At 35.9% G+C, this 24,397-nt stretch overlaps 1 protein-coding gene across 1 annotated transcript; it reads left to right on the forward strand.

The window, feature by feature from the left end:
* Positions 1 to 9: 9 nt before the first annotated feature.
* Ppwd1 (peptidylprolyl isomerase domain and WD repeat containing 1) lies at positions 10 to 23,605 on the forward strand. Its single transcript, XM_005065575.4, has 11 exons — positions 10 to 236; positions 3,326 to 3,428; positions 5,157 to 5,257; positions 5,401 to 5,521; positions 7,297 to 7,744; positions 10,421 to 10,611; positions 15,994 to 16,183; positions 18,876 to 19,057; positions 20,550 to 20,631; positions 21,230 to 21,412; positions 23,330 to 23,605. Exons 1-11 carry the CDS (start codon positions 41 to 43, stop codon positions 23,471 to 23,473), a joined length of 1,941 nt encoding a protein of 646 aa, XP_005065632.2. The 5' UTR covers positions 10 to 40; the 3' UTR covers positions 23,474 to 23,605.
* The last annotated feature ends 792 nt before the right edge of the window (positions 23,606 to 24,397 follow it).

Genomic DNA, 24,397 nt, shown 5'->3' on the forward strand with positions numbered 1-24,397 from the left:
CGCGCCCGGGTGTCGCGCCGCCTCTGACGCCTCGGACAACATGGCGGCCGAGAGCGGCAGCGACTCCCAGCTGAGAAGGAGAAGGCGCCGGGACCCGGAGGAACGAGAGAAAACGGAACTGGGCGAGCGGGAACTGGCCGTGGCGGTGGCGGGGAGCGAGGACAATGAGGATGAGGATGAGGAGCGCTGGGTTGGGCCTTTGCCGGTGGAGGCGACGCTGGCCAAGAAGAGGAAAGGTAGCTGCGGAGAGCCCGCCGCGAGCAAGCTGGAGGGCGGCGTGGGAGGGCTGGGCGCACGCTCGCCAGCTCGCGTTTCAGAACGTGACACGCCGTGGGCCCCTGACTAGTTGGCATAGGTGCTGCAACTAGAGTTTCTGCTTTTGTGTTTGGGTGTTTTTACTGGCCTCGTAGCTGTCCTGTGAAGTTGCGGAGTCCCAAATTAGCAGGCGTGGGAAGGGGTACGGGCTCTCAGAATCGTAAGGACTGAACTTCGGCAACTAATGGTTTTTCAAAACGGAGGGGAAGGTTTTTTTGTTTTTGTTTTTTCCAGAGACAGGGTTTCTCTGTATTGTTTTGGAGGCTGTCTGGAACTCGCTCTGTAGACCAGGCTGGTCTCGAACTCACAGAGATCCACCTGCCTCTGCCTCCCGAGTGCTGGGAATACAGTTGTGCGCCACAAACGCCCGGCTGGGAAGTTTCTTAAATTTGCTGGATTTGAAGCCATGTTCGAGACAAAATAAAAGTGTTTTTTTTATCATATCAAGAATTTTTTTAAGGTGGGAAGAGGATAGGTTAAATTTTACTATTTCCTAAATGTGTTCGGAGTGTGTGTGTGTACAGTAGCTCCTTTAACCAGGTTAGCTTTTTAACATATATCCTCCTAGATTTTAGGTGCAGAGGTTGTTGAATATTATCTAATGACACCTTTTTAGTTCCTTCTTTTTCCCTTCAGTTAAGTGTTTTCCACAGCAACCTTTGCCTTCGTGGTAGTTGTATATTTATTTATTCATGTGACTTTCTGAACACTACTAGACTAAACATATAAGAACAGTATGATTATGCTCTTACTTCACTTAAATATTGCTGCATGTACTACTTAAATGGAAGAAATGGGGATAACTAGGAAGGGAAAAAAAGAAAGAAAAAAAAAGCAAGCACTGAAATATTGACATAAGCAATTCAGTTTCAACAGAAAAATCTTTACCCTTAGCCAAATGCTTTTTTGAAGAAAAAAAAATCTCTGAAACAACAAATAAAAGAATGGTTGCAAAAATATGAAAGATTACCTAAAATGACAACAGTTTAAACTTATAGAAATGGAGTTAAGATTGGACTTTTGTTGTTTACTTTCACAGTGATATACGGTTGTACGACGCTACATTAAATTAAGCTGTTTTGTAAAAATATTTTGTTTTTTAATTTTTTGTGTATGAATTTCGCCTGCGTGCGCAGCATGTGAGTGTCTGTGCCCCAGGAGTCCAGAAGAGGGCATCAGATATCCTGGAACTGAAGTCACAGGTGGACTAGCAGCCAGTACTCTTAACCTCTAAGCCTTCTATCTTGCCCCAAATGAGGCTATATTTAAATTTTTATTTGTTGTTGTGTGTGTGTGTGTGTTGGTGGGATCAGAGAGGTGGGAACACACATCATAGTATAAGAAGTGCAGGTTAGAGGACAACTTTGTGGACTTGTTCTCTGCTTTTACCTTTGTGTGAGTTCCAAGAATGGAACCAGACGTAGGCAAGCACCTTTATTCTCTAAGCAATCTCACCCCCTTTTTTTTTTGGTTTTTCGAGACAGGGTTTCTCTGTGGTTTTGGAGGCTGTCCTGGAACTCACTCTAGACCAGGCTGTCCTCAGACTCACAGAGATCCGCCTGCCTCTGCCTCCCGAGTGCTGGGATTAAAGGCGTGCGCCACCAAAGCCAGGCTCACCCATCTTAAGGAAATTATTAGTTCTTTCTCTTCTTTATGTTACCTTGAACATATTCAAAGGAATTTTAACAAACAATAAAAGCTATCTAGAACACATAGGATAAAATTTATTGCAGAAAACTCCAATAGTGATATTAAAAAGATAATGGAATACTACTTTTATGTTAAAAAGTGCCAGTATAAGCAACCTAGGATTCCTGTGGAAACTCCAAGAGTTCCTAGGCATATTCTACCCAAACTTGACAAGTGTATGGCCCTCATTTTCATGGTTCTGAGTTCTTAGAATTACAGCATTAAATAGTCTAGGTCCAAACTGAAAACTAAAGAAGGGAAGACGGGAAAACATTTTAAGGACATTTTCTTATTACAAAATATTTGGACCATATCCTCTTATATAGTGCATATGGTTACTACAGAGGAATGTGAGAAAGGCCAGTTAACCTAATGTTAGTAGGCACACATAAAACAATAGGGATTCTGTTATTTGAAAAAATTAATGAAAACTAGTTTGCCAGACGAAATTTTGAGTGTGCTATGTAGCAGTACAAGAATCTAATAGTTTGTCGTGTGTAATTTACCAACTTTATATAGAAATGTTTGATCATTTGGAAACAATACTTTTTAAAAAATTTATTTTACTAGTAAAATTGGTCCTGGCTCATAAAATCAAGATATTTTAAATATTCCTCAATTTTCCATTTTTCCAGATGTTATACTGCTAAAAAAAAATACCTAAAATGCGCTCAACTAGATTTGCTATCATTTCCTCAGCTCTAAACATTTCATTGTGTTTTCATGTTTCAGTTCTTTTTCAATGACATAATAGGAGATTGCTGCCTTAAAAATAAATATACATCTTACAAATATCCACTAGCTTTTTAATTGAATTAACAGTAATTGGGATCCATATGGTTTTGAAGATTGTAATATTTTCATAAAGCCTTAGATTTCTTTGAACCTTCATAATAAGCCAGAACCATTCACAATTATCAAAATCTTTGAAATAGGAGCTAGAAGTATAGCTCAGTTATTAGAAGCAATTGCTGCTCTTCCGGATCTAAGTTTGATTCCCAGCACCCACATCAGACAGTTCATATACCACCTGTAATTCTAGCTCAAATGGATCCAGCACCTTCTTTTGGCCTCGTTGGGTACCAGTACACACAAGGTGTACAATGGCACAGACATAAAATCTTAGAAACAGTATCTATATAATCCCAGAGAACCTATCATAGTATCTTGTGAAATAATGATATAACTGATATAACAATACTGTATTTTATCTCAATTGTTGATTGAAAAATTAAAATTTAGAAGAGAATGCCAAGTTTAGAAAATTCTAAATAGCATGTTAATTTCATTCATTAAATATAATTTTTATTCCCTCTCCCAGTTCTAGAGTTTGAAAGAGTCTATCTTGATAATCTCCCCAGTGCATCCATGTATGAGCGCAGTTACATGCACAGAGATGTGATCACACATGTGGTATGCACCAAGTAAGTGTATCATCCTTTTTTAAAATGTTTTAATTTTAATGTGTATGAATATTTTTCAAATGTCTGTACCACCTGGTACCTACAGAAGCTAACAAGGGCATGAAATCTCTTGGGAACTGGAGTTACAGACCATTGTAAATCACCATATAGGTGTTGGGAATTGAACCCAGGTCCTCTGAAACAGCAGCCAATGCTCTTTACTACTGAGCTATCTTTCCAGTAACTAATATTACATATACTCAGGGAAAAAAATCTAAAGCTTAATTTAATTGAGTGGATTTATGGAAGTAATTTGGAGATTTTATAGATTTTAATTCTGCAAGTTCTATAGTACTTGAACAAAACTCTGCATGTTTTCTTATATAAAAGAAAACATCCTATCAAATAGAACATCCTAGTCTATGTACTGTATGTGTGGTGATAAAAATCATAACGGCTCAACCATTATTATCAGAGCTGATAATGTTTTTTAACTCATTCTATGTCTAGATACTGTTGTGATGTATTTCATTAATTACCTGATTGATCTTAACAGTTTTAAAAGCCATAACATTTTCATTTTATAGGTAAGAGAACTGTGGAATAAAAAAGTTAAGTGGCAGAAGAAGCTAAAGAAAAAATGATAAGCTAAATTTCAGATTTCTTTATTTGGATTTTGAACCTATATTCAGATGAATGAATGATTTCAAATAGGACAAAAAAATAGGTGCAGGGAGAACAGAAGGCTTGTGTAGAAATTTGGATGAGCTGTGATGGAGCCTTGGATGATACAGTGGTCAAAAGTGGATGAAATACTTCAGAACAATCTACTCATGATTTTTTTTTTTTGTTTTTGGTTTTTGGTTTTTGGTTTTTTTTTTCGAGGCAGGATTTCCATGTGGAGCTTTGTAGACCAGGCTGACTTGGAACTCAGAGAGATCCACCTGTCTCTGCCTCCCAAGTGCTGGGATTAACGGCGTGCGCCACCACCTGACTTATGATTTCTTAAAACAAATTGCATTTCAGATGTACATTTCTTCATATTATAATAGGATAATTCTCACCAAATACAGCTCAAACTTGTTAATGTATAAAGCAATTTATAGATACTGGCACTGCTTGTCTCCTAAAGTAGATTTGCTTTTTAACCCAAAGCTGTAGAGTTTACCAAAAAGGTTTTTTGTTTATATATGTTTGATAGGAAAAGACAGTTCTGTTCAAAATCCTTTTGATTCTTAACCAAAATACCATGAATAAGATATGAAAAAAAAAATATGTTGAACCTTTTCTATATGTGAAAGTAGTGTGGTGTCCTTGTTCAGTTCTGCACCAGGGAAAGCTATCTAGCTATTTATCTACCTACCTACCTATCTAATGTTAAGTCCTCATTCAATTATAAACTCACCTCTTGAAATTAATATTAGTTGCTGTTATTCTTGCAATGGTCTATGTAAAGGAGAGTTTAAAAGCAGAGTCAAAACAATAAAACCTTAAACTAGATGTGTTAGGATATACCTATAAATCTGGCACTAAGAGGCAGAGGCAGGCAGAAGGATCACAAAATCAAGACTAGTATGAACTGCACATAGTATGAAGTTAGCATGCATCATGTAGTGAGAACTTGTCTTTAAAAAAAACAAAGCAAAAAAAGCCTATCATTGAAGTAGTCAATTTCTGTCATTGAATCTTTGCTTTGAAATTTCTCAGAGATCTATTTTGGACGTTAACTTCAACATTTTTTATGTACAGGACAGATTTCATTATCACTGCCAGTCATGATGGACATATTAAGTTTTGGAAAAAAATAGAAGAAGGAATTGAGTTTGTTAAACATTTTCGTAGTCATCTTGGTAAGAGTTTCATATTTTCTTGTAGCTCCTGTTTAAATTGTACCAATTAAAATTTCCTTCAAAATATTGTGGGCTTTTTTTGAGTCATGCACATTTATTTTGCTTGTATTTATTCAAATGTTTTAATTTGATTTTTTAAATAGGAATAATTGAGAGTATCGCAGTTAGCTCTGAGGGAGCATTGTTCTGTTCTGTGGGTGATGATAAAGCAATGAAGGTGTTTGATGTAGTGAACTTTGACATGATCAATATGCTGAAGCTTGGGTAAGTTTTCTATAAAGTATATGGTGTGTGTGTGTGTGTATTTAACTTAATAAAATAATTGTAAACAAAACTTCACCATTTTGTAGGTTACTTTTGAGCAGAATAAATTACTCACTATTTGGAGTTTTACATGGGAAAATCCTTGTAACATTTGGAGGCTTCTACTCTGGTTTTTCTCATTAACACAAATTTTCAAACAGTATCACAATATCCAGCTAATAGCACTTATTAAATTGACAAACACTCATCATGTCCAACTACTGATGGTTAGAATAACTTCCTTGCTATATCATACTTACTTTGAAGATACAAAGTTGTGTTTTATATGGTTTATAGATAGGTATAGAATTTGCTGGGGGCTTTAAACTTCTGAGTATACTGATTGTGGTATGTAAGCTATGTGGTTAGATAGCACAGTATTTAGACTGATGCTTTGTTTTATGCATGACTTTTTAAAAGATAGTATGCTAAAATTGTACATCTCTAAATAAATACCAGCTTAAAAGTCATACCATATCAGAATGTTTGGGGACTTGCTTTGCTTGAATGATATAACAAAAGACCTTAAGTTAGACAACTTTAAAAAACAAGCTTTTCCCTCCACAGCTCTAGAGTGTTGGAAACCCAAGGTCCAATGCCAGCAGTTTTATTTTTTATGAGGGCCCTCTTTATGAGGGCCCTCTTCCTGGCTTCTTACTGTTTCCTCACTTGGTTAAAGAAGAAGGGTGGAGCCTATCTTCTTCTGAGAAGGCTATGGGCCTATCAGATTAAGACCTCACCTTTATGATATCATGTAACCATAACTGACTCCAAAAGACTATCCAAAAAGTCCTGCTATGGACTATATGTCTATAATTCAAATCTGAATTTTGAAATATCTTTTGAAATCAGATTTTTTGAGCCATAAAATAAAACTGGTGTTACTTTATTTGGTTAGATTTCTTTCTTTTTGGTTACTAATGCCATTACCTAATTTGATCTTCTTTTTTATTCCCCACTTTGTTTCCCCAGACATTTGCTATTTTTAAAAATAACAAATATTTGAACATTAGCTCTTTGAGAATACTCAAAAGAGTCTATTTCAGGAACTGATAGAAACTCTAAATGAAGAGTTCAAAAAAGGTCTTGATCCTCAACACCATGGTGGTTGGTATAACTAACTTTCAAATGACTACTTTGCAGGAGACAACACATATGTTTGGTATGTAGATTAAATGCATCAAATTCTTTTACACACTGTTCATCATATAACATCCCCAGTGCTAACATACAGTTTTGATGTCAAGATAGGACAGTAGTTTCTTCTGAGCATAGTCAGAACCTAAATATTTTGATTATAAATGTATTAAGAATGGATTTAATGTGAGCCCATTGAAAAGCTATACGTAAACTGTTTTACAGGTACCCAATGCCTGAAAACACCTTAAAGCCCAGATATGATTACGTTTCCTTATCTACCTAACAGAAATAAGTATGCAGTTCTCTTCTTGTGGTTTGGTATCATCATACATTATTATCATTAAAGAGAAAATTAAGGACTAGGGTATAGTTAAAGGTAGAGCGCTTAATATGCAGAAGGTCCTGGATTCGATTCCTAGCATTGTAAGAAAAAAGGAGCAAAAAGAAGGTTAGTAGCTATTCTGCATACATGTAAGCAAAGAATTCCAATCTGCCTAAATGGTTGACCAGGATATTTGGATTTTAGTAATGTGATAGGGAGGAGTGCTTGTTATATTGACCTTCTTTTTCTCCTCCTCGCTTTTTAACTGCTTTAGTTATTTTCCTGGACAATGTGAGTGGATCTATTGCCCGGGAGATGCCATATCTTCAGTTGCTGCTTCTGAGAAGAGTACAGGAAAAATTTTCATTTATGATGGTCGAGGAGATAACCAGCCACTTCATATTTTTGATAAACTCCATGTATCACCTCTTACTCAAATAAGACTAAACCCAGTTTATAAAGCAGTGGTTTCTTCAGACAAATCTGGCATGATCGAGTACTGGACTGGACCTTCTCATGAATACAAATTCCCTAAAAATGTGAACTGGGAGTATAAAACTGACACAGATTTATATGAATTTGCCAAGTGTAAGGCTTATCCAACTAGCATATGCTTTTCACCTGATGGAAAAAAAATAGCAACCATTGGATCAGATAGAAAAGTTAGAATTTTCAGATTTTTAACCGGAAAACTCATGAGAGTCTTTGATGAATCTTTAAGTGTAAGTATAATTAAATCAGATTTTACTTTTCTGATAGTTTTTATGATTTTGCTATTTCATAGAAGAAATTTTTCTATCTAGCCATGTGTGTTGATGGTTATTTTCTCTTAGCACATTAAAGATACTACTCAGTTGTCTGTAATCTTGGATTGATGATGTTCTTCCTACATTAAGTGGTGTTTATTCATTATTCTCTTCAGCATTTGCTGAGGTGACAAGAGGAGATCAGGAGTAAAGCTATGACAAAAATTGAGATTCAGAATGAGTTTGGCAGAAGAAAGACCCATATCAGTTAAACTAATTACTTTTAATACCAAACATAAGTATAAGTGTGTGTATAAAAAGTAGTAATAATTGGAATCCCACATTCCATAGACTTGCTTTTTTTTTTTTAAGTTGGGGAGGGGCTGCCTAGGGTGAGTAGAAAAACTTCAGTGACTTAAAACTGTTTAGTCCTAGTTTAACAGAAATTAAATATGAAGTTTATATTTTAGTATTTATTAGCAGATGTGTCAGTACAGTTGTGTATCACAGAGGCCATGCGTTGAATGCCAGAATATAAAATAGATTCTATAGAGGTGTTTACCAAATTGGATAAATATTTATGAAATGCATGTATATGGATATATGGCTAGCTATAGAACTTACGTCTTGGAAGCTGAGTCTTCAGCAAAAATAACCATGAATCTCTCCCACTACTAAAAAGTAGTCCAGCATTCTAGGCATTTCGGGCACATAAATTAGCAGTAACCAGAGACAAAGGCAGATGTTCTGTAAGATTGTTCATTCATGCCTCAAACTCTAACATACCTCTTGTTTTCCTAGTTTTGTACATTTTTCTTTCTCAGGAAAAAGTTAAGATTTTAGTTTACAAATGTGAAACAAATATATAAGTAAATATGATGTAAGCTCAGCTTATTATCATCCATAATAAAAAGTTAGCTTTGAATTCTTAATGTCCTACATGTCTGAAATGCTGATTAATAATACCCTATCTTCTAGAAGACTCATGGAGGTACTAACACTAGGTATTCATGTTATAACCTATATCTTGAAAATTTTGGACTAAATATCAAAAGAAACCAAATTTCCGAACTATAAAGGGTACCTATAAAAACCAATTTTTCCTAAACACATTTATCTAATACTAATCTTAACTGCTCTTATCAAAATAACTTGAAACAGTTTCTGATGTCATAATTTTGATATAGCAAGATAGTAAGAGTACTCCAAAGTGGAGAGATCTATCAGTGGTCAAGAGTGCTTTACTGTTCTTGCATAGGACCCAAATTCAGTTGCCAATACCTGTGTTAGACATTTCACAACTACCTGTAACTCCAACTCCAGATCTTACATTTTCTCCTGGCCCCTGCAGGCACCCACATGCACATGTACATTCACATAAACACACACATACCCACAAATAAAAAAACCTTTTAAAAAAGCTATTCAATAAAATTTAATATTTGCCATGGTTTTTTGTTTTTTTGTTTTGTTTTTTTTATTACCACAGTGTTATGCCTGCACACCAGAAGAGGGCACCAGACCTCATTACAGATGGCTGTGAGCCTCCATGTGGTTGCTGGGAATTGAACTCAGAACCTCTGGAATAACAGCCAGTGTTCTTAACCTCTGAGCCATCTCTCCAGCCCTACCATATGTTCTTTTCATGATCCTTATACAGGACATCACAAGCTATGTGTAGCCGTATTGCTTGACATAAGTAGCCGCTATTCATGTGACTCAATATTTTGTTTGTTTAGGAGGAGTGAGGAGATGTGGCTTCACCTGCTCCCTTGGAACTTCCTATGTAGTGTAGGCTATTCTACTGCCTCATCGTCCCAAATGTTGGGAATACAGGTTTAGACTATGTAACTTGACTCCTTAATGTGTTTAGACAAAATAGAGATACTATATACATAATATTCCAAAGCAACAATATAAAAGTCTTCTCAGTTTTATAAACTGTTATAGAAATGCTAACATTGGTATGTTAGATAGAATAAAATAAATTCTACCTGCTTCTTAAAAAACTTTATGTAATATGCCTACTAAAATTTTAAATTACTTATGGGACTTGCATTATATTTCATTGAAAGTGCTACTCTGAGGCTTCTAAAGGGTATGCTTAGTTCTGTAAAGAAAGCATTAGTTACATAAATCAACTGGTTTAGTATATTTGTTTCTTAAATTAGAAAATCAATTACTATGATTGTAGTATAGTATGTGGGGTGGGGGTGGGGGATAGCAGGGATCAAACCCAGGACCTTAGCACTTAATCTACAAGTAAGCTTCACACCCCTGAAATACAAATTTGTTCTTTGTATGTTGTTTTGTTTGAGACCGGGTTTCAGACTGTGGACCAGGCTGGGCTAACAATCACTGTAGCCCAGGCTGGCCTAGACCTCACAGTGCTTATGCCTCAGCTTTCAGACTGCTGGAATTACAGCTGAGAACAACCATGCTGACCTTGAACTAACCAGTGTCTTCTTTTAATATGTTTATAGGGTTTAGAATGTTTCCGAAACTATATGAACATAACAAAATTGCAGTGATTCCCAATGTGTTCTGTTTCTATTCAGTACTCACTGTGTTAATTTTTGTATGTATGTGTGAGTATATGTAGTTTTGGTTATTTTTGTTTTGTTTTTTGTTAATTCATAGTTTATTTCCTAGATGTTTACTGAACTGCAGCAGATGAGGCAACAACTACCAGACATGGAATTTGGACGACGAATGGCTGTAGAACGTGAGCTGGAAAAGGTGGATGCTGTAAGATTAATTAATATCATTTTCGATGAAACTGGACACTTCGTGCTATATGGAACAATGCTAGGCATTAAAGTTATAAATGTAGAAACAAATCGGTAAGCTTCAATATGATTTGTATATATTTTAAATGCAGTTATATGGGCACATTTTATCCATCAGGGAAACAATGAAAGTTTTGTTTGTTCCAGAGAAAGTGGAAAGGTCCCAAAAGCCTAAAATTAGCCAATGTTTTGACTGGATTTTTCTATGGTCTTTCAGTTGTTTATACTCTTATGTAAAAAGTTTCCACTCATACTTATAAAAGAAATAGAAAGAAAATATGCATAGTTTCATGGGTTTGGTTTTTTTGTTGTTGTTGTTTCTGTTTTGTTTTCTTTTTAACAAGTTTTAGTCTGTGTTTTGCTTATTGATTTAAATTAGCCAGGCTCATGTTAAATATTGCCAAATATTTTAACCACAGAATTCATCATCACATCATGCTGGACAGAAAGGCAGAGCAACAATGAATAAGACCCCAATACCTCTCTTGTGCAAATAGCCATTTGGTGTTAGTACAGAATATCTACAATCAGATGCAATGACTGAATGTAAAGAAAAGTATTTAGAGAATATTTTGAGAAAATTCTTTTGCTGTACATTGCTACATATAAATGGATTTATCTTATAGTTCTTAATAATATAAAATCATTAAAAACTTGTAAACGATTTGAGTAATAGGAAAAGGTTAAAACTGTACACTCAACCTCAACTCAAACTCTAAGGGTACACAACCTAGTAGTCCCTTATAACATGGAAATGCCCCCTATACTTTAATGATATGTAGATTATTAATAATTTCTGGTACAAATATTATATAAATGCATATTGTACCATATTGTTCATGGAGTAATGACAAGGAAATAGCAATATACATGTTCAGTATAGACAATTTAAAAACAAAATATTTTTAATCTAAAGTTTGGATCTAACATACAGAACCTATGATTACAGAGGGTTATTGTATTAATGAGTGATTTGGGTCTGTGTGTGTGTGTGTGTGTTTATGCGCATACTAGAGGTCAATGTTAACTGTCTTTGTTGCTTTCCATTTTATTTTGAGACAGTGTCTCTTGCTGTACCTGAAGTTCACCTGTGTGACTAGACTGGTTAGCTAGTAAGCTCTAAGGATCTTTCTGCTTCTGCCTCTTCCTCAACACCTCCTACCCCACCCCCTCAAGCAGGGTTACGGGTTTTTGTATCCATGGCTGTGGGTGCTAAGGATCTGAACTCATGAAGCCATTTTCCCAGCCTTGGATCTGTTTTTTCTTTAATAGAACTTTTAAAGCATTTGTAGGTTCACAACAAAATAGAGAAGAAGGTACATTTTCCCATATATTTTCTACTCCCATCAAAGCAGTCATTTGTTACAGGTGCTATACATACACCTGTATGCATATCACATAATACCTACCCATTGTTTACATTAAGGTTTCCTGTTGCTATTATACATTCTGTTTGGACAAATGTAAAGGGCCAAGAGCTCATCACTATTATCAGTCAGATGTTTTCACTGCCCTAAAATCCTTCACCTATCAATTACTCTACCTTCTGGATAACTACTAACTATTACTCTAACTTCTGGAATGACTAATAACTGTTGCAGGATTCCTGCCTGGGTTCCATTGCTGGTTTAACCCCCAAATAACACACAAGACACTATATTAATTATGAAGCCATTGGACATTTGCTTGTTTCTTACTGGCTGCTCTGACTTAATTATTTAACCCATAATTGTTAATCTAAGTATTTCTCTTACCAGAGGAAAGGGTCCGGACCTCCTACTCTGGCAGCCTACATGGTGTCTGACTCTGCCTCTCTTTCCCAGAATCATCCTTGACTCCTAATCCCACCTGTCTTGCTTCCCTATTGGCCAACAGTGCTTTATTCAACAACCAATAAAATAAGCACATACAGAGAAAGACTACCCCTTCATTTCCTCTTTTCTGTCTAAATAAAAAAAGAAAGGTTTTAACTTTAACATAGTCAAATTATATGTAACATCAACATGTATCAAGTAAGAACTATAGTTACAATATTTTGTCCATTAACATTTAGCAAGATTTAAAGAAATTATTTTATCATCTATCCTATCTGTGTGAGTCTAAAGTCTTATATGTACCTAATCTTTCATCATAACTAAGGAAAACTATGATTATAACTATCTGTCTTCAACTCCATCAAAGACCACAGAAGGATAATATAGAAACACTAGAGTTCACAGAGATTTCTTGCTACCTGGACAGTCACCCCAGGTTCCACTGTAACATTTGGGCATCCAACTTCAGCCCATAGGCCACTATGTGCCTGGAAGTCTTCTCAGCAAAGCAAGAAATTTCAGACTGTCCATCTGCATTGGCAGTCTGTCAGTCATTTTTCTGTGTCCTGCAGAAAGTCTGGCAGACTCTTCCGTGAAGTAGGAATCCTTTAAGATGGTCCAAATTCAGTAGTGACTTTTCTGTGGGTCCTGCATGTCCAGATTATATAGTCAAACAGTCTAGGCAAGAACAGTTTCTTGCCCAAATGGCTAATCTTGCCCTGTTGAAAGCAAACTCCATAATGAGTCTCTTCAATGCCCATCTTCCTCTTAGACATAATTGGTGTGCCAGGAGCAGACATTTCTCATTGTCAAGAAAAACCCTAAACCATTTTAAATGCCATTTTCTGAAGATCTTTGAAAGGTTTGAAGACTGTGTATCTATCTCAAATATATTTCCGTATATCTAGAAAACCTAACTTACCTAACTATAAATTCTGAATACTGTAACTATTTTTAATCTGTTTTTAATTATGCATTACCTTTTAAAAGATCAGTATAAACATCAACCCACAGAGGTCTGGAAGGAATCGACACCTTTCCATTTTCTGTGGAAACGGAAATAAAATATCTTTTCCAAAGTAGCATATCCTTATACTTAAATTTTGAAGTCAAGGCATTTTCAAAACACATAAGTTGAATTAATTCAGCAGCATTTATAATCAAGTGTACTTTTAACAGTTTTTCCTTCTTTAGCAATCAAAAACTGAAAAACACAATAGCATACAGTATCCAAACTCTGTATTTTCCATCTTTACGTGGCTTATTTATTTATCTATTGTTATTACTCTATTCCTTTTACTTTTATTTATTTATTTCTGAGACAGGGTTTCTCTGGAAATCCGCCTGCCTCTGCCTCTGGAGTGCCGGAGTTAAAGGCATGTGTGCCACCATCGCCCATTCTATTTTTTTTTAACCAGTTTATCTTGTCTCTTTTTTCTTGTATATTTTTAAACACAATGTAAACCTTTTAGAGGTTTTACTGCATCTGAATCTGACTTTACTGTAAAATTTTATGGTTTTGTTTTGTTTTGTTTTTTTGTTTTTACGAGACAGGGTGTTTCTCTGTATTGTTTTGGAGGCTATCGGTCCAGCCTGGCCTCGAACTCACAGAGATCCACCTGCCTCTGCCTCCCGAGTGCTGGGATTAAAGGTGTGCACCACCACCGCCCAGCAAATTTTATGTTTTTATGTTGTTAGTACAGCCTCTTAAAAGAACCATGCAGTTTTTCCGTTTATGCCGAGTCAGGAAACCTCCCTTAAAGGAACTGCCTAGTCCCTGCTTGTCTCTAGCAAAACAGAGTTCTCTCTTACTGGAGAAAGGGGTCCAGACCTCTTACTCTGGCGGCCTACATGGTGTCTGACTCTGCCTGTCTTTCCCAGAATCCTCCTAGTCCCACCTATCTTGCTTCCCTATTGGCCAACAGTGCTTTATTCAACAACCAATAAAATAAACACATAACACAGAAGGACTTCTCCCATCAAATAACAACTGCAACTAATCTTTTTTTCAAGACAGGGTTTTAACTGTAGCTCTGTATGGAAACTGAATAGCCAAAGTCGGCCTTGAACTCAAGGCAATCCTTCTGCATCAGCTTGAGAGCTAGGATTAATTACAGGCATGAGCAATTGTAATTCTTCTTTCTATATCTTGATAGCTCATTCTTTTAGAACTAAATAATATCCCATTGTTTGGATGTACAATTAATTGTTCAGCAAGCTGCTAAGAGACATCTTTGTTGCTTCCAAGTCGTGGCATTTATAGTAAATAATGTTGCTCTCAACTTCACTTGTGCGCATGCGCGTGTGTGTGTGTGTGTGTGTGTGTGTGTGTGTGTGTGTAAATTTTCAACTTCTTTGCATAAATACCAAGGAACACAATAGCTGGATTATATAACAGTATTTTCTTTATAAGAAGCCATCAGATCTTCTTCCAAAGTGCTACCCTTAGCATTCCTACCAACAATGAGTAAGAACCCTTGTTGCTCCAAACATTTGGTATCCATCAGTGTTCTTCTGGGTTTGGACTGTTCTAATGTGTTGTAATATCTTGTTTGAGGTTCCATGTGAGTCTGACATGGAACATCTTTCATATACTTATTTGCCATCTGCATAACTTCTTTAGTGAAGCATTTGCTAAGGCGTTTGAAGCAATTTTAACATGGTTGGTTGTTGTTATTATTTAATTTTAAGAATTCTCTGAATTTTTAATCAGATACAGCTTGTGCAAATATTTTCTTCCAGTCTGCTGCTTTTTGTTTTCTTGATGACTGGGTTTTTTGTTTTTTTTTACCTAATAATACCTACCAATTTAAATATTTTAGGGATGGGAAAGCAGAGAGATATTTTAAGATGCCTTTCATTAGTCACTTGGATATAGAAAACAGATGGCTGATTTATATTTTTTTACATGTATTTATTTTGGGGTGGTGGAGCACATACCACTGTACATGTGGAAATCAAGAAGACAACTTACTGGAACCAGTTCGCTTCTTCCACCGTGTGGATCTTGGGAATGGAACCCAAGTTGTCAGGCTTGACAGCAAGTGTGCTTATACACTGAACCAGATCTCTAGCGCTGGATAGTTGACTTTTCATTTTCATGGCAAGCTGTCATGACTGAAATTTTTTTTCCTTGCATGTCTGCATAGTGTGTATTATTTGTACAGGTGTGTCTGCAATGTATGCAGGTGAAGGTCAGAGGTTAATGTCAAGTGATTTACTGCGGGAAGTTAGTGCTTACAGATTTGCCTAGTCTAGGTAGCCAGCTTGTCCTGTGGATCCTGTTAAAAGCACTGGGACTGGCTGGGCGTTGGTAGCACATGCCTTTAATCCCAGCACTCAGGAGGCAGGGGCAGGCAGATCTTTGTGAGTTCGAGGCCAGCCTGGTCTACAGAGCAAGTTCCAGGACAGGCTCCAAAACGATACAGAGACACTCTGTCTCGAAAAACAAAACAAAACAAAACAAAAAATCACCGGGACTGTGGTAGGCCTACCTGGTTTATATAGGTACTGAGGATCCAAATTCCAGTCCTTAGTCTTGCAAATCAATTTATCCACTGAGCTATCTTCTTAGCGTAATTTTGGCAATTGTGTTATATTAATTTTTTTTTAATTTTTCCAGGTGTGTGCGGATCTTAGGCAAGCAAGAAAATATTAGAGTGATGCAACTGGCATTGTTTCAGGGAATAGCAAAAAAGCATCGAGCTGCAACTACTATAGAGATGAAAGCTTCTGAAAACCCTGTTCTTCAGAATGTTCAAGCTGACCCAACAATTGTCTGTACATCATTCAAAAAGAATCGATTTTATATGGTATGTGATGTTCTAGGAGATGGAATTACATTAGTGTGTTTTTCAGCCTTCCTGGGAGTTTTGTTTTCTGGAGCATGTTGGCAGTGCTAACAAACCTGAATAACTGAAACACCAGCCTATAATAATATTATAGAATTTTTAACTAGGAATTGATTTTTAAATATCTCTGTATGCTTTGCCATTATGTTTAAAAATTTTCCCATCTGGCTTCTATCACTATTTATGCTATGACTATAGGAAACTAATAATTAAATTCATAACAGTTTTTACTGTGGGTTTTTTAATATTGTTTTTCAACTTTTCACTTGAATGTAATATATTTCCCAGAACTTGCACAATTTCTTTCTCTAAATGTATTTCCTTGACTTTTTGTTCATTGTTACAGTGCTATATTGAAGTGATATATTCCTGATGAATCTTCCCTTCCTCTGGAGAACTAAACTGCCACTTGTTGGAATTGTTGCTCATGATCATTTACTTACCTAGCTCATATAAAGCCCTGCAATCACTCCCTAGCAGTGGAAGAGGAATACTAAAAATGGGCTAAAATCAATCCTTGAAGCTACTTATGAATAGTAATATCATCTAGGCAGACAGTAAGAAATACAAAGACCTGCACTCTGGCATAGTATATATATCCTTTACACTGCAAACAGCTTCCTAAGATCTAAGTATGACTCCCTCCCTTGCCTATAATTGGCTTTTATCACTTTTGTAGCTTTAGCCTTCTTCCTTTTTTATTTACTACATTGACCAGATCAAATTATTCTATTTGTATTAGTTGAATATTTTAAATTATTGTTAGTCATTATTTCTTCCAATCAGGTTTCCTTTCAACTTCTACTTCATAGCCCAGCTTGGAAATCTTTTAACATCAATATTGAATTATATGCACCTAATGTGTTCTTCCTATGCTTACCTCATCATATGTAACATACTTTGGGGATATAAATCAATAACCTGTAAATTGGGGGAAATAGGTATATCTTATGACATTGCTGTCTTCTTCCACACGATTTAAAAATCAATAAATGTGGAGTAGTGTGGGTTCACATTAAGTGCACAAAATTCAGTCAAATGGTGTACACATTCAATCATCTGATGTCTACACAAATTGTAAGCATCTGTGATGGGTTCAAGCTAACACAGTTGATAAATGGATGAAATAGTAGTATCCCTACCCCAGCCAAGCTTTTAACCTAACATACATAAAATCTTTTTTTTCCTTTTTTTTTCTTTTTTTTTTTTTTGGTTTTTTGAGACAGATTTTCTCTGTATAGCCTTGGCTGTCCTGGAACTCAATTTGTAGACCAGGCTGGCCTCAAACTCAGAGATCCACCAGCCTTTGCCACCCGAGCACTGGGATTAAAGGCTTGTGCCACAACCATCTGGCCATAGATAAATTCTTTAACGTGATAATTTTTTCATACAATCTCTGACACGTAGCCAAAATCTCACTAATTTATGCTAAATGAAAATGTTGATCTTATTTTGATATATAATTTAGCTACTAATAAAGTTAGCATTATCAAAGATAAATATTGATACATACTAAAACTACCATCACTAGCGATGATGGCACATATGTTCATGATCCCTGATCCTTAGGTACAGGAGTTGTGTTACAGACATAACCATTGGAACAGGCTTGTACATGATCAGCTGCTGTCTGCATTTTGACTAGTTGTGGTTTTCTGTAGTGGTTTCCATCTGTTGCAAAGAGAAGTTTCTTTGATAAGGAATGACAGCTATTCTTATCTGTGGATATAAGGATAGGTATTTAGAATCAGTTAGAATTTATGCCGATTTGGTAAGTGATGGTATATGGTTCTTCTGTAAGATCCATGACCTCCTACCCCAAGAAGTTGTGTTTCCAGTACCAGATATGATTTCCCTAGTGTTGAGTAGGCGTTAAGTCTAATTAGACAGTTGTTGGTTACCTCCAAGATATGAGTGACAGTATTATACCCTTATGGATATCTTGCCATACTAATTATTATTGTAGATACTAAGTGTCATAGTTGGGTAGGACTATTGGTTGCTTCCTTCCTTCCAGTACTATGAAAGCTCATCCTTAGAGTGGAGGCTTTCAGGTCAGACCCAGCTCAGATTCTCACAGTCCTGTGTCCAAAGTTCATGAAGCCTTCAGCATGAGGGACCTACCTTCAACCTCTAGGAGGCAACTATCAGCAGTGGCAATAGCCGATATTGTTTTAGTGGTTTCTTGGGCTTCAATGACCAACAACTCAAAAAGAGAGTTCCTCACGTCTGGTACTGGGGTTTTTTGTTTCTGTGATTATTGGAGGTAGCATTGTCAGCCCAAATGGCATAAATTCATTGAAACTATCTGTGTGTATATGCATAATACTTGTATGTATTTTATGTAATTTTAGGTGAGTCTTAAAAAATGATCCCTATGGCTTTTTCAAACATCCTTATTGTTATTTTCTTCCTCTCCTTCAGTATTGACCTCTTTCACTCTCCCCAATGTAAAGATCCCTTCCCATATTTCACTTTCCTCATGCTTATCACCAGTATCCTACCATTCTTTCTAACCCATAGTACCGTTTTAGTCTCCTGAGGTTAATCCAGCTGTCTTGTAAATTCTTTTTTCCTTTAAAAGCAAAATTTTATTTATAAATTTGTACCAGATAAGTTTTTTAATTCAACCACTCACATTTTCTTTATTGAGTTTACTAAACGAGAACCAGAAGATACAAAAAGTGCGGATTCTGACCGAGATGTTTTTAATGAGAAGCCTTCTAAAGAAGAAGTCATGGCAGCTACTCAAGCTGAGGGACCAAAACGAGTTTCAGATAGTGCCATTGTCCATACAAGCATGGGAGACATTCACATCAAACTTTTTCCTGTTGAGTACGTATAATTTTTGTTGTCTTACAAGAATGCCAATGTCAATGCATATATTTGGACAGTAACTTAAAATTGTTACTTTAATGGATTTTGAATAATTTGTTTGAATAAAACATCTAATACTTAGCATTCTGATATATAAATTCTTCTAGGGAAAAAGATCAGTTTCAATGCAGGCCTATTATGAGAACAAAATACACTCTATGAAGTGCTGTCAGTGATAGGACAGTTCCCTAACATGCACAGGATTCTTGTTCAGTTTCCAACACCAAACAGAAAAGAGCACTGGAGATAAATTGTAAAGATGTACAAGTGTACACTACTGTTACCAGGAACTGCCCATCCAACTAGGTTTTATGGGCTTTCTTTATAGACTATTCTGCGCCCAAAGCAAATTCTTCAGGTAAGGAAAATAGTTTTTCTTTTGTGGAATTTGTTAGTCACCAGCAATTTTTAAAGTGAATTCTAATAAAAATCATAAGGATTTTAAATTCCTGTTACAGTTGAAAAATATTCTGGATAGTTAAACAGTATTTGTAAAAATAAATTATTAATATCAAATATAATAGGATTATTTATCTGTGGATTCCTTGATCTAAAGAGATGATTTCTTTTGTTAATATTTTTCACTCAAAAGTATTTATTTTGAATATAACAACTTGGTACTAAGCAAAGAACAAGACAGTTGTAGATTCTTAAACAGTCCCTTTTTAACTGCTTATACATACATATGCATATTTGAACCTGTTACATGCGTACTTGAGGCAAGATTCTCTTGATTCCTCCTCCTATTCTCAGCTCTCAGGGGTATTTTGTGATCATGAAATAATTTCATGAGATAAGTAACAATTAAAAAAGTCTTTTTTTGCTTGTTTGTCTTTTGTTTTGTTTTGTTTTGTTTTGTTTTGTTTTGTTTTAAAGCAGGATTTCTTTGTGTAGCCCTGCCTGTCCTGAAACTAGTTCTGTAGACCAGGCTGACCTCAAACTCAAGAGACCCACCTGCCTCTGCCTCCCACCTCCCTATGCTGGGATTAAAAGTGTGTGCCACCACTACTCAACTAAAAATTTCATATTCTTATTAAGGGATTGTCAATTTAATTTGATTAAATTTAGAAGATGCCATTTCTGTGAATAAGTCCAGGAGTCATTGAACTATAACATTGTTTTTATAAGAAAATTGCTGTTCCCAGAAATAAATATAACCATGTACACTGGACATGTGTGAGTGCATGTATATATCTTAAGGTGCTATCTTTGGGTTTTTATACTGCTAAAAGGCTTTGAAGTATCAAACTCAGATATTAAATAGTAAACATGTAAAAATATAAGAACACTACTTTTTACCTGCCCTTCCCACTGTCATTTGTCATGAGATCAGATTATTATGACAGAGACTATCCTGACATGTTTAGAGAACACTTGAGAACACTAGAAAATGGGAGTTCAAAACATTATCTCAAAATACTCTGAATAATTTCATATTTTTCTATAACAGGTGTCCCAAGACAGTGGAAAACTTCTGTGTTCACAGCAGAAATGGTTATTATAATGGGCATACATTTCACCGTATCATTAAGGTAAGCTACACAAGTTTCATGTGATTTAAAGAAAAGTATGCTTCCGTATAACATGAGTTTAGAGTCTCCCAAATCCTCTCAAATGCATACACTTTACTACAAGGTAAGACAGCATTGGATGGTCATGAATGTTTAGTTGAGGCCAGGAAAAGGCATGACTACCTTTTTAGAAACAATACTCCAGTATTTTGTCAGCAGCTAAATAAAGGGTAAAAGAATGCACCAAGGAATATATACTAATTTAGTAGCTAGATAAGGCAGAAGTCTGGAAAATAGAAGACCTATAATGAAATGCATCCTCTCAGAACCTGAGCTAATGCATGGTAAAACATTTGTATTTTTATTTGTCATTGAATAAGTAGTGATTCAGCAATGGAAATCTAACATCCAAACTTACTATAGGGTTAATCTAACCATGATATAATTTAAAGAAGGTGAAGACTTCACTGAATACAAAGCACTCTTGATAGAAACAAAACTGCAATCAGTCATACACAGAAATTACATATTAAAAAGGCAAGGTAATTTTTTCCTTTTTTTGGTTTTACGAGACAGGGTTTCTCTGGCAAGGTAATATTTTTATGTTTTCTTTTAACAGGGCTTCATGATTCAGACAGGAGATCCAACAGGTACTGGTATGGGAGGAGAAAGCATATGGGGAGGAGAGTTTGAAGATGAATTTCACTCAACATTACGCCATGACAGACCATACACACTCAGCATGGCCAATGCTGGATCAAATACTAATGGATCCCAGTTTTTCATAACTGTAGTACCAACGGTGAGTACATTATCTATAAATGACAGGTTCATGGTTTATGATCCAATAATATGAATTTAGTAGGGGATCTACATTATTATGTTCTTTGTACTATTAAATATCTCCAGATAGAAAATATAAAAGAGATAAAATTTAAACAATGTAACAAATGAATTTAGAAAACACTATTTCTGTCTAGTAGGAAATACAGTGTTCTATGTTCAGGATACTCAAGTTTCAGGTCTCTTGCTCTTCCTCCATGACTTTTACGCCACCTAAAGCAAATTACTTCACCTCTCCTGGCCAATTTCCTCATCGTTTGAATTTTTATTGCTATTTATTCATTAATTTATGCTTTTTCGAGGCAGGGTCTCTCTGTGAGGCCTTGTCTGTTTGGAACTCACTCTGTAGACTAGGCTGGCCTTGAACTCACTGATCCACCTGCCTCTGCCATCTGGTTGCTGGGATTAAAAGTGCATCAATACCACAGTTTATTTTTATATTTTTAAGACAAGTTCTTCTATGTGGCCCAAGCTCCAGCCTGCCAAGTGCTAGGGTTACAGTTGCGTATACCATGCCTAGCTTCTAGAGAAATTAAAAGTGTATGAATTCCTTTCCTGTTGTTTTTTGTTTTGGGATTTGTTTTTCAAAACAGTGTTTCTCTGTGTTACAGCCCTGCCTGTACTGGAATTTACTTTGTAGACCAGGCTGGCCTTGAGCTCACTGAGATCCACCTGCCTCTCTCGCTCCCAGGTGCTGGGATTAAAGGCCACCACTACCCAGCATTGAATTCCCAATTTTAAAACAAATTCTTCATAATTTCTTTCTTTTTTTTTTTGAGATCAAGCACTGCCGATTTGTTTGTTTATTCATTTATTTGTTAGTTATTTGATGTTTTTAGAGTCCAGAGAATGGAACCCAGGGACTCACACATGCTAGGCAAGTGTTCCATCAAAAACTTTACCTCCAGCCCGATGGTGGTGGCACATGTCTTTAATCCCAGCACTTGGGAGGCAGAGGCAGGTGAATTTTTTTTGAGTTCAAGGTCAGCCTGGTCCAAAGACTGAGTTCCAGGGCAGGCTCCAAAACTACTCAGAGAAACTCTGTTTTGAAAAAACAAAACAAAAACAAAAACAAACTTTACCTCCATCCGCAGCATGGTAATGATAAGCGTCCTCGTTATTTGTTGAGGTAGCTTCTCACTATGTAGCCTAGACTAGCTTAGAAGTCATTATCATCTTGTGTCAGCCATCTTCATAATTTCTTAAGACAGTGTTTATCATAATAATCATAATAAATGGCATTTTAGGCAAGAATTCTCTATTGTACCTTGCCTAACAGCTGCAGTGGAGATTTGACGAAACTAAGTACAGGGTTACCTAGCTCTATTTGTATTCAGTTCTTCAAAAGCAGAAAATGTACACATTATAAACAAAATTATATACCAGACAATAAAGGAAAAGTACTTGTAAATATCTGCCAGCCTAATGTAACATTCATAGTGATTTCAGTGTTGGTATTCCCAGCTTCGTAATGAGGAAGAAACATGGTAGCAGAGTCATAACTTAGTCTTCTTAAACCATTCTGGATTGTCTCATTTAAGGACTCTTATAGGGAGTCTTATTTTCAATAGTATAACATTTTTGCTCAGTATTCTAAGCTTTATGCCATTTTATAAAACAAGGGACCTTAGCATCTGTCTGTGTGGTATGGTGAGCAGCCTAATCCCCCAGGGATACGGAGAGATGACTTAAGGCATTTTATCATTTCCAAATAAACTAGGGATAACTTTTAAAGGCTGAGTATCCATTGTTAAGCAAGTATTGCACCTCATTTTAAATATATAATAAATTTTAGTAAAATTTAAATTTTGCCTCTCATAATTTGATTTAATTGAACTTAAATTTAACTTTTTTTTTTTTTTGTTCTCCAATACAGCCTTGGCTTGACAATAAGCACACCGTGTTTGGACGAGTAACTAAAGGAATGGAGGTTGTACAACGGATTTCCAATGTTAAAGTCAATCCCAAAACAGATAAGCCTTACGAGGATGTCAGCATCATAAACATCACTGTCAAGTAAAATGGGTTCTGTACATTCCAAAGTAAAAGGGACTTACAGTACCATGAGACTGTTTCACATTTGAAAATTTAATACTTGCTGAATATGCAAATCATGTTTTAAAAGATATAAAACTGTATTTTTGTACTTTTAGTTAAAGGTCATTTTTTAAAAGTGTCTTTGATTTTTCTTGGACTATTTCTGATCCTAAGGGGTGACAAATTGATGTGCACTAAGTTCAGGAAAATAACATTTCTATTTTTTTTATTTAGGTTAGAAACAATCTTGTTTCACATGTCAATCCCAGCTCCCTCTCCCCCTCTCCCTCCCCTCCCCCCCCCCCCCCGCTCTCCCCACCAGGTCCCTCAGTCCCCCACCCAATCTCCACTCTCCCCAGGGAGGGTGAGGCCCTCCATGGTGGTTCTCCAGAAAATAACATTTCTTATAGGTAAATTCTCTACTGACTCAAGTTCAGTATTAAATAATTGGTTTGCACATATTTCTTCTGTTTCAAAAACGTGCCCTTCTAGGTTTACCGATCCTTAAAAAAAAGATTAAAGGGTGTTATATTCCTTATTATAAAATATCCTTTAAATAAAAGCACCAAATAAATGGCTACTTGAATCCTTACTTAATGAAGGTTCACTCAATATTTTCATTTGCTTTTCCTAATGTAGCTAAGTAATCTTTCTTCTAATAAATTATATTTAATCCAGTCACCATCAAGAATAAAAGTAAAATTTAGTATCCAACAGTAAAGATTATTAATAGAGAAAGTGGTGGCATATCCCAGCACATGAGAGGTAGAGGGAGGATATTAATGTAAAGGCCAGCCTAGACTACATAATGCCTGAAAACAAATAAATTGTAACAGTACAATGGGTTTAAAGTCTTTATTGATATTATTCTTCACCTCCCTTTGCCATGACTGACTGCTAATAACAA

Source organism: Mesocricetus auratus, unplaced genomic scaffold, assembly GCF_017639785.1.
Source record: "Mesocricetus auratus isolate SY011 unplaced genomic scaffold, BCM_Maur_2.0 Super-Scaffold_100020, whole genome shotgun sequence".
In the NCBI taxonomy this organism is placed as follows: domain Eukaryota; kingdom Metazoa; phylum Chordata; class Mammalia; order Rodentia; family Cricetidae; genus Mesocricetus; species Mesocricetus auratus.

Bases quoted from the DNA above. Each gene is read 5' to 3' on its own strand.
- Ppwd1 (XM_005065575.4), top strand. From the start codon at position 41: ATGGCGGCCGAGAGCGGCAGCGACTCCCAGCTGAGAAGGAGAAGGCGC. The intron at 5,258-5,400 runs GTAAGAGTTTCA...TTTTTTAAATAG, and splicing joins ACATTTTCGTAGTCATCTTG to GAATAATTGAGAGTATCGCA. The intron at 19,058-20,549 runs GTACGTATAATT...TTTCTATAACAG, and splicing joins ATCAAACTTTTTCCTGTTGA to GTGTCCCAAGACAGTGGAAA.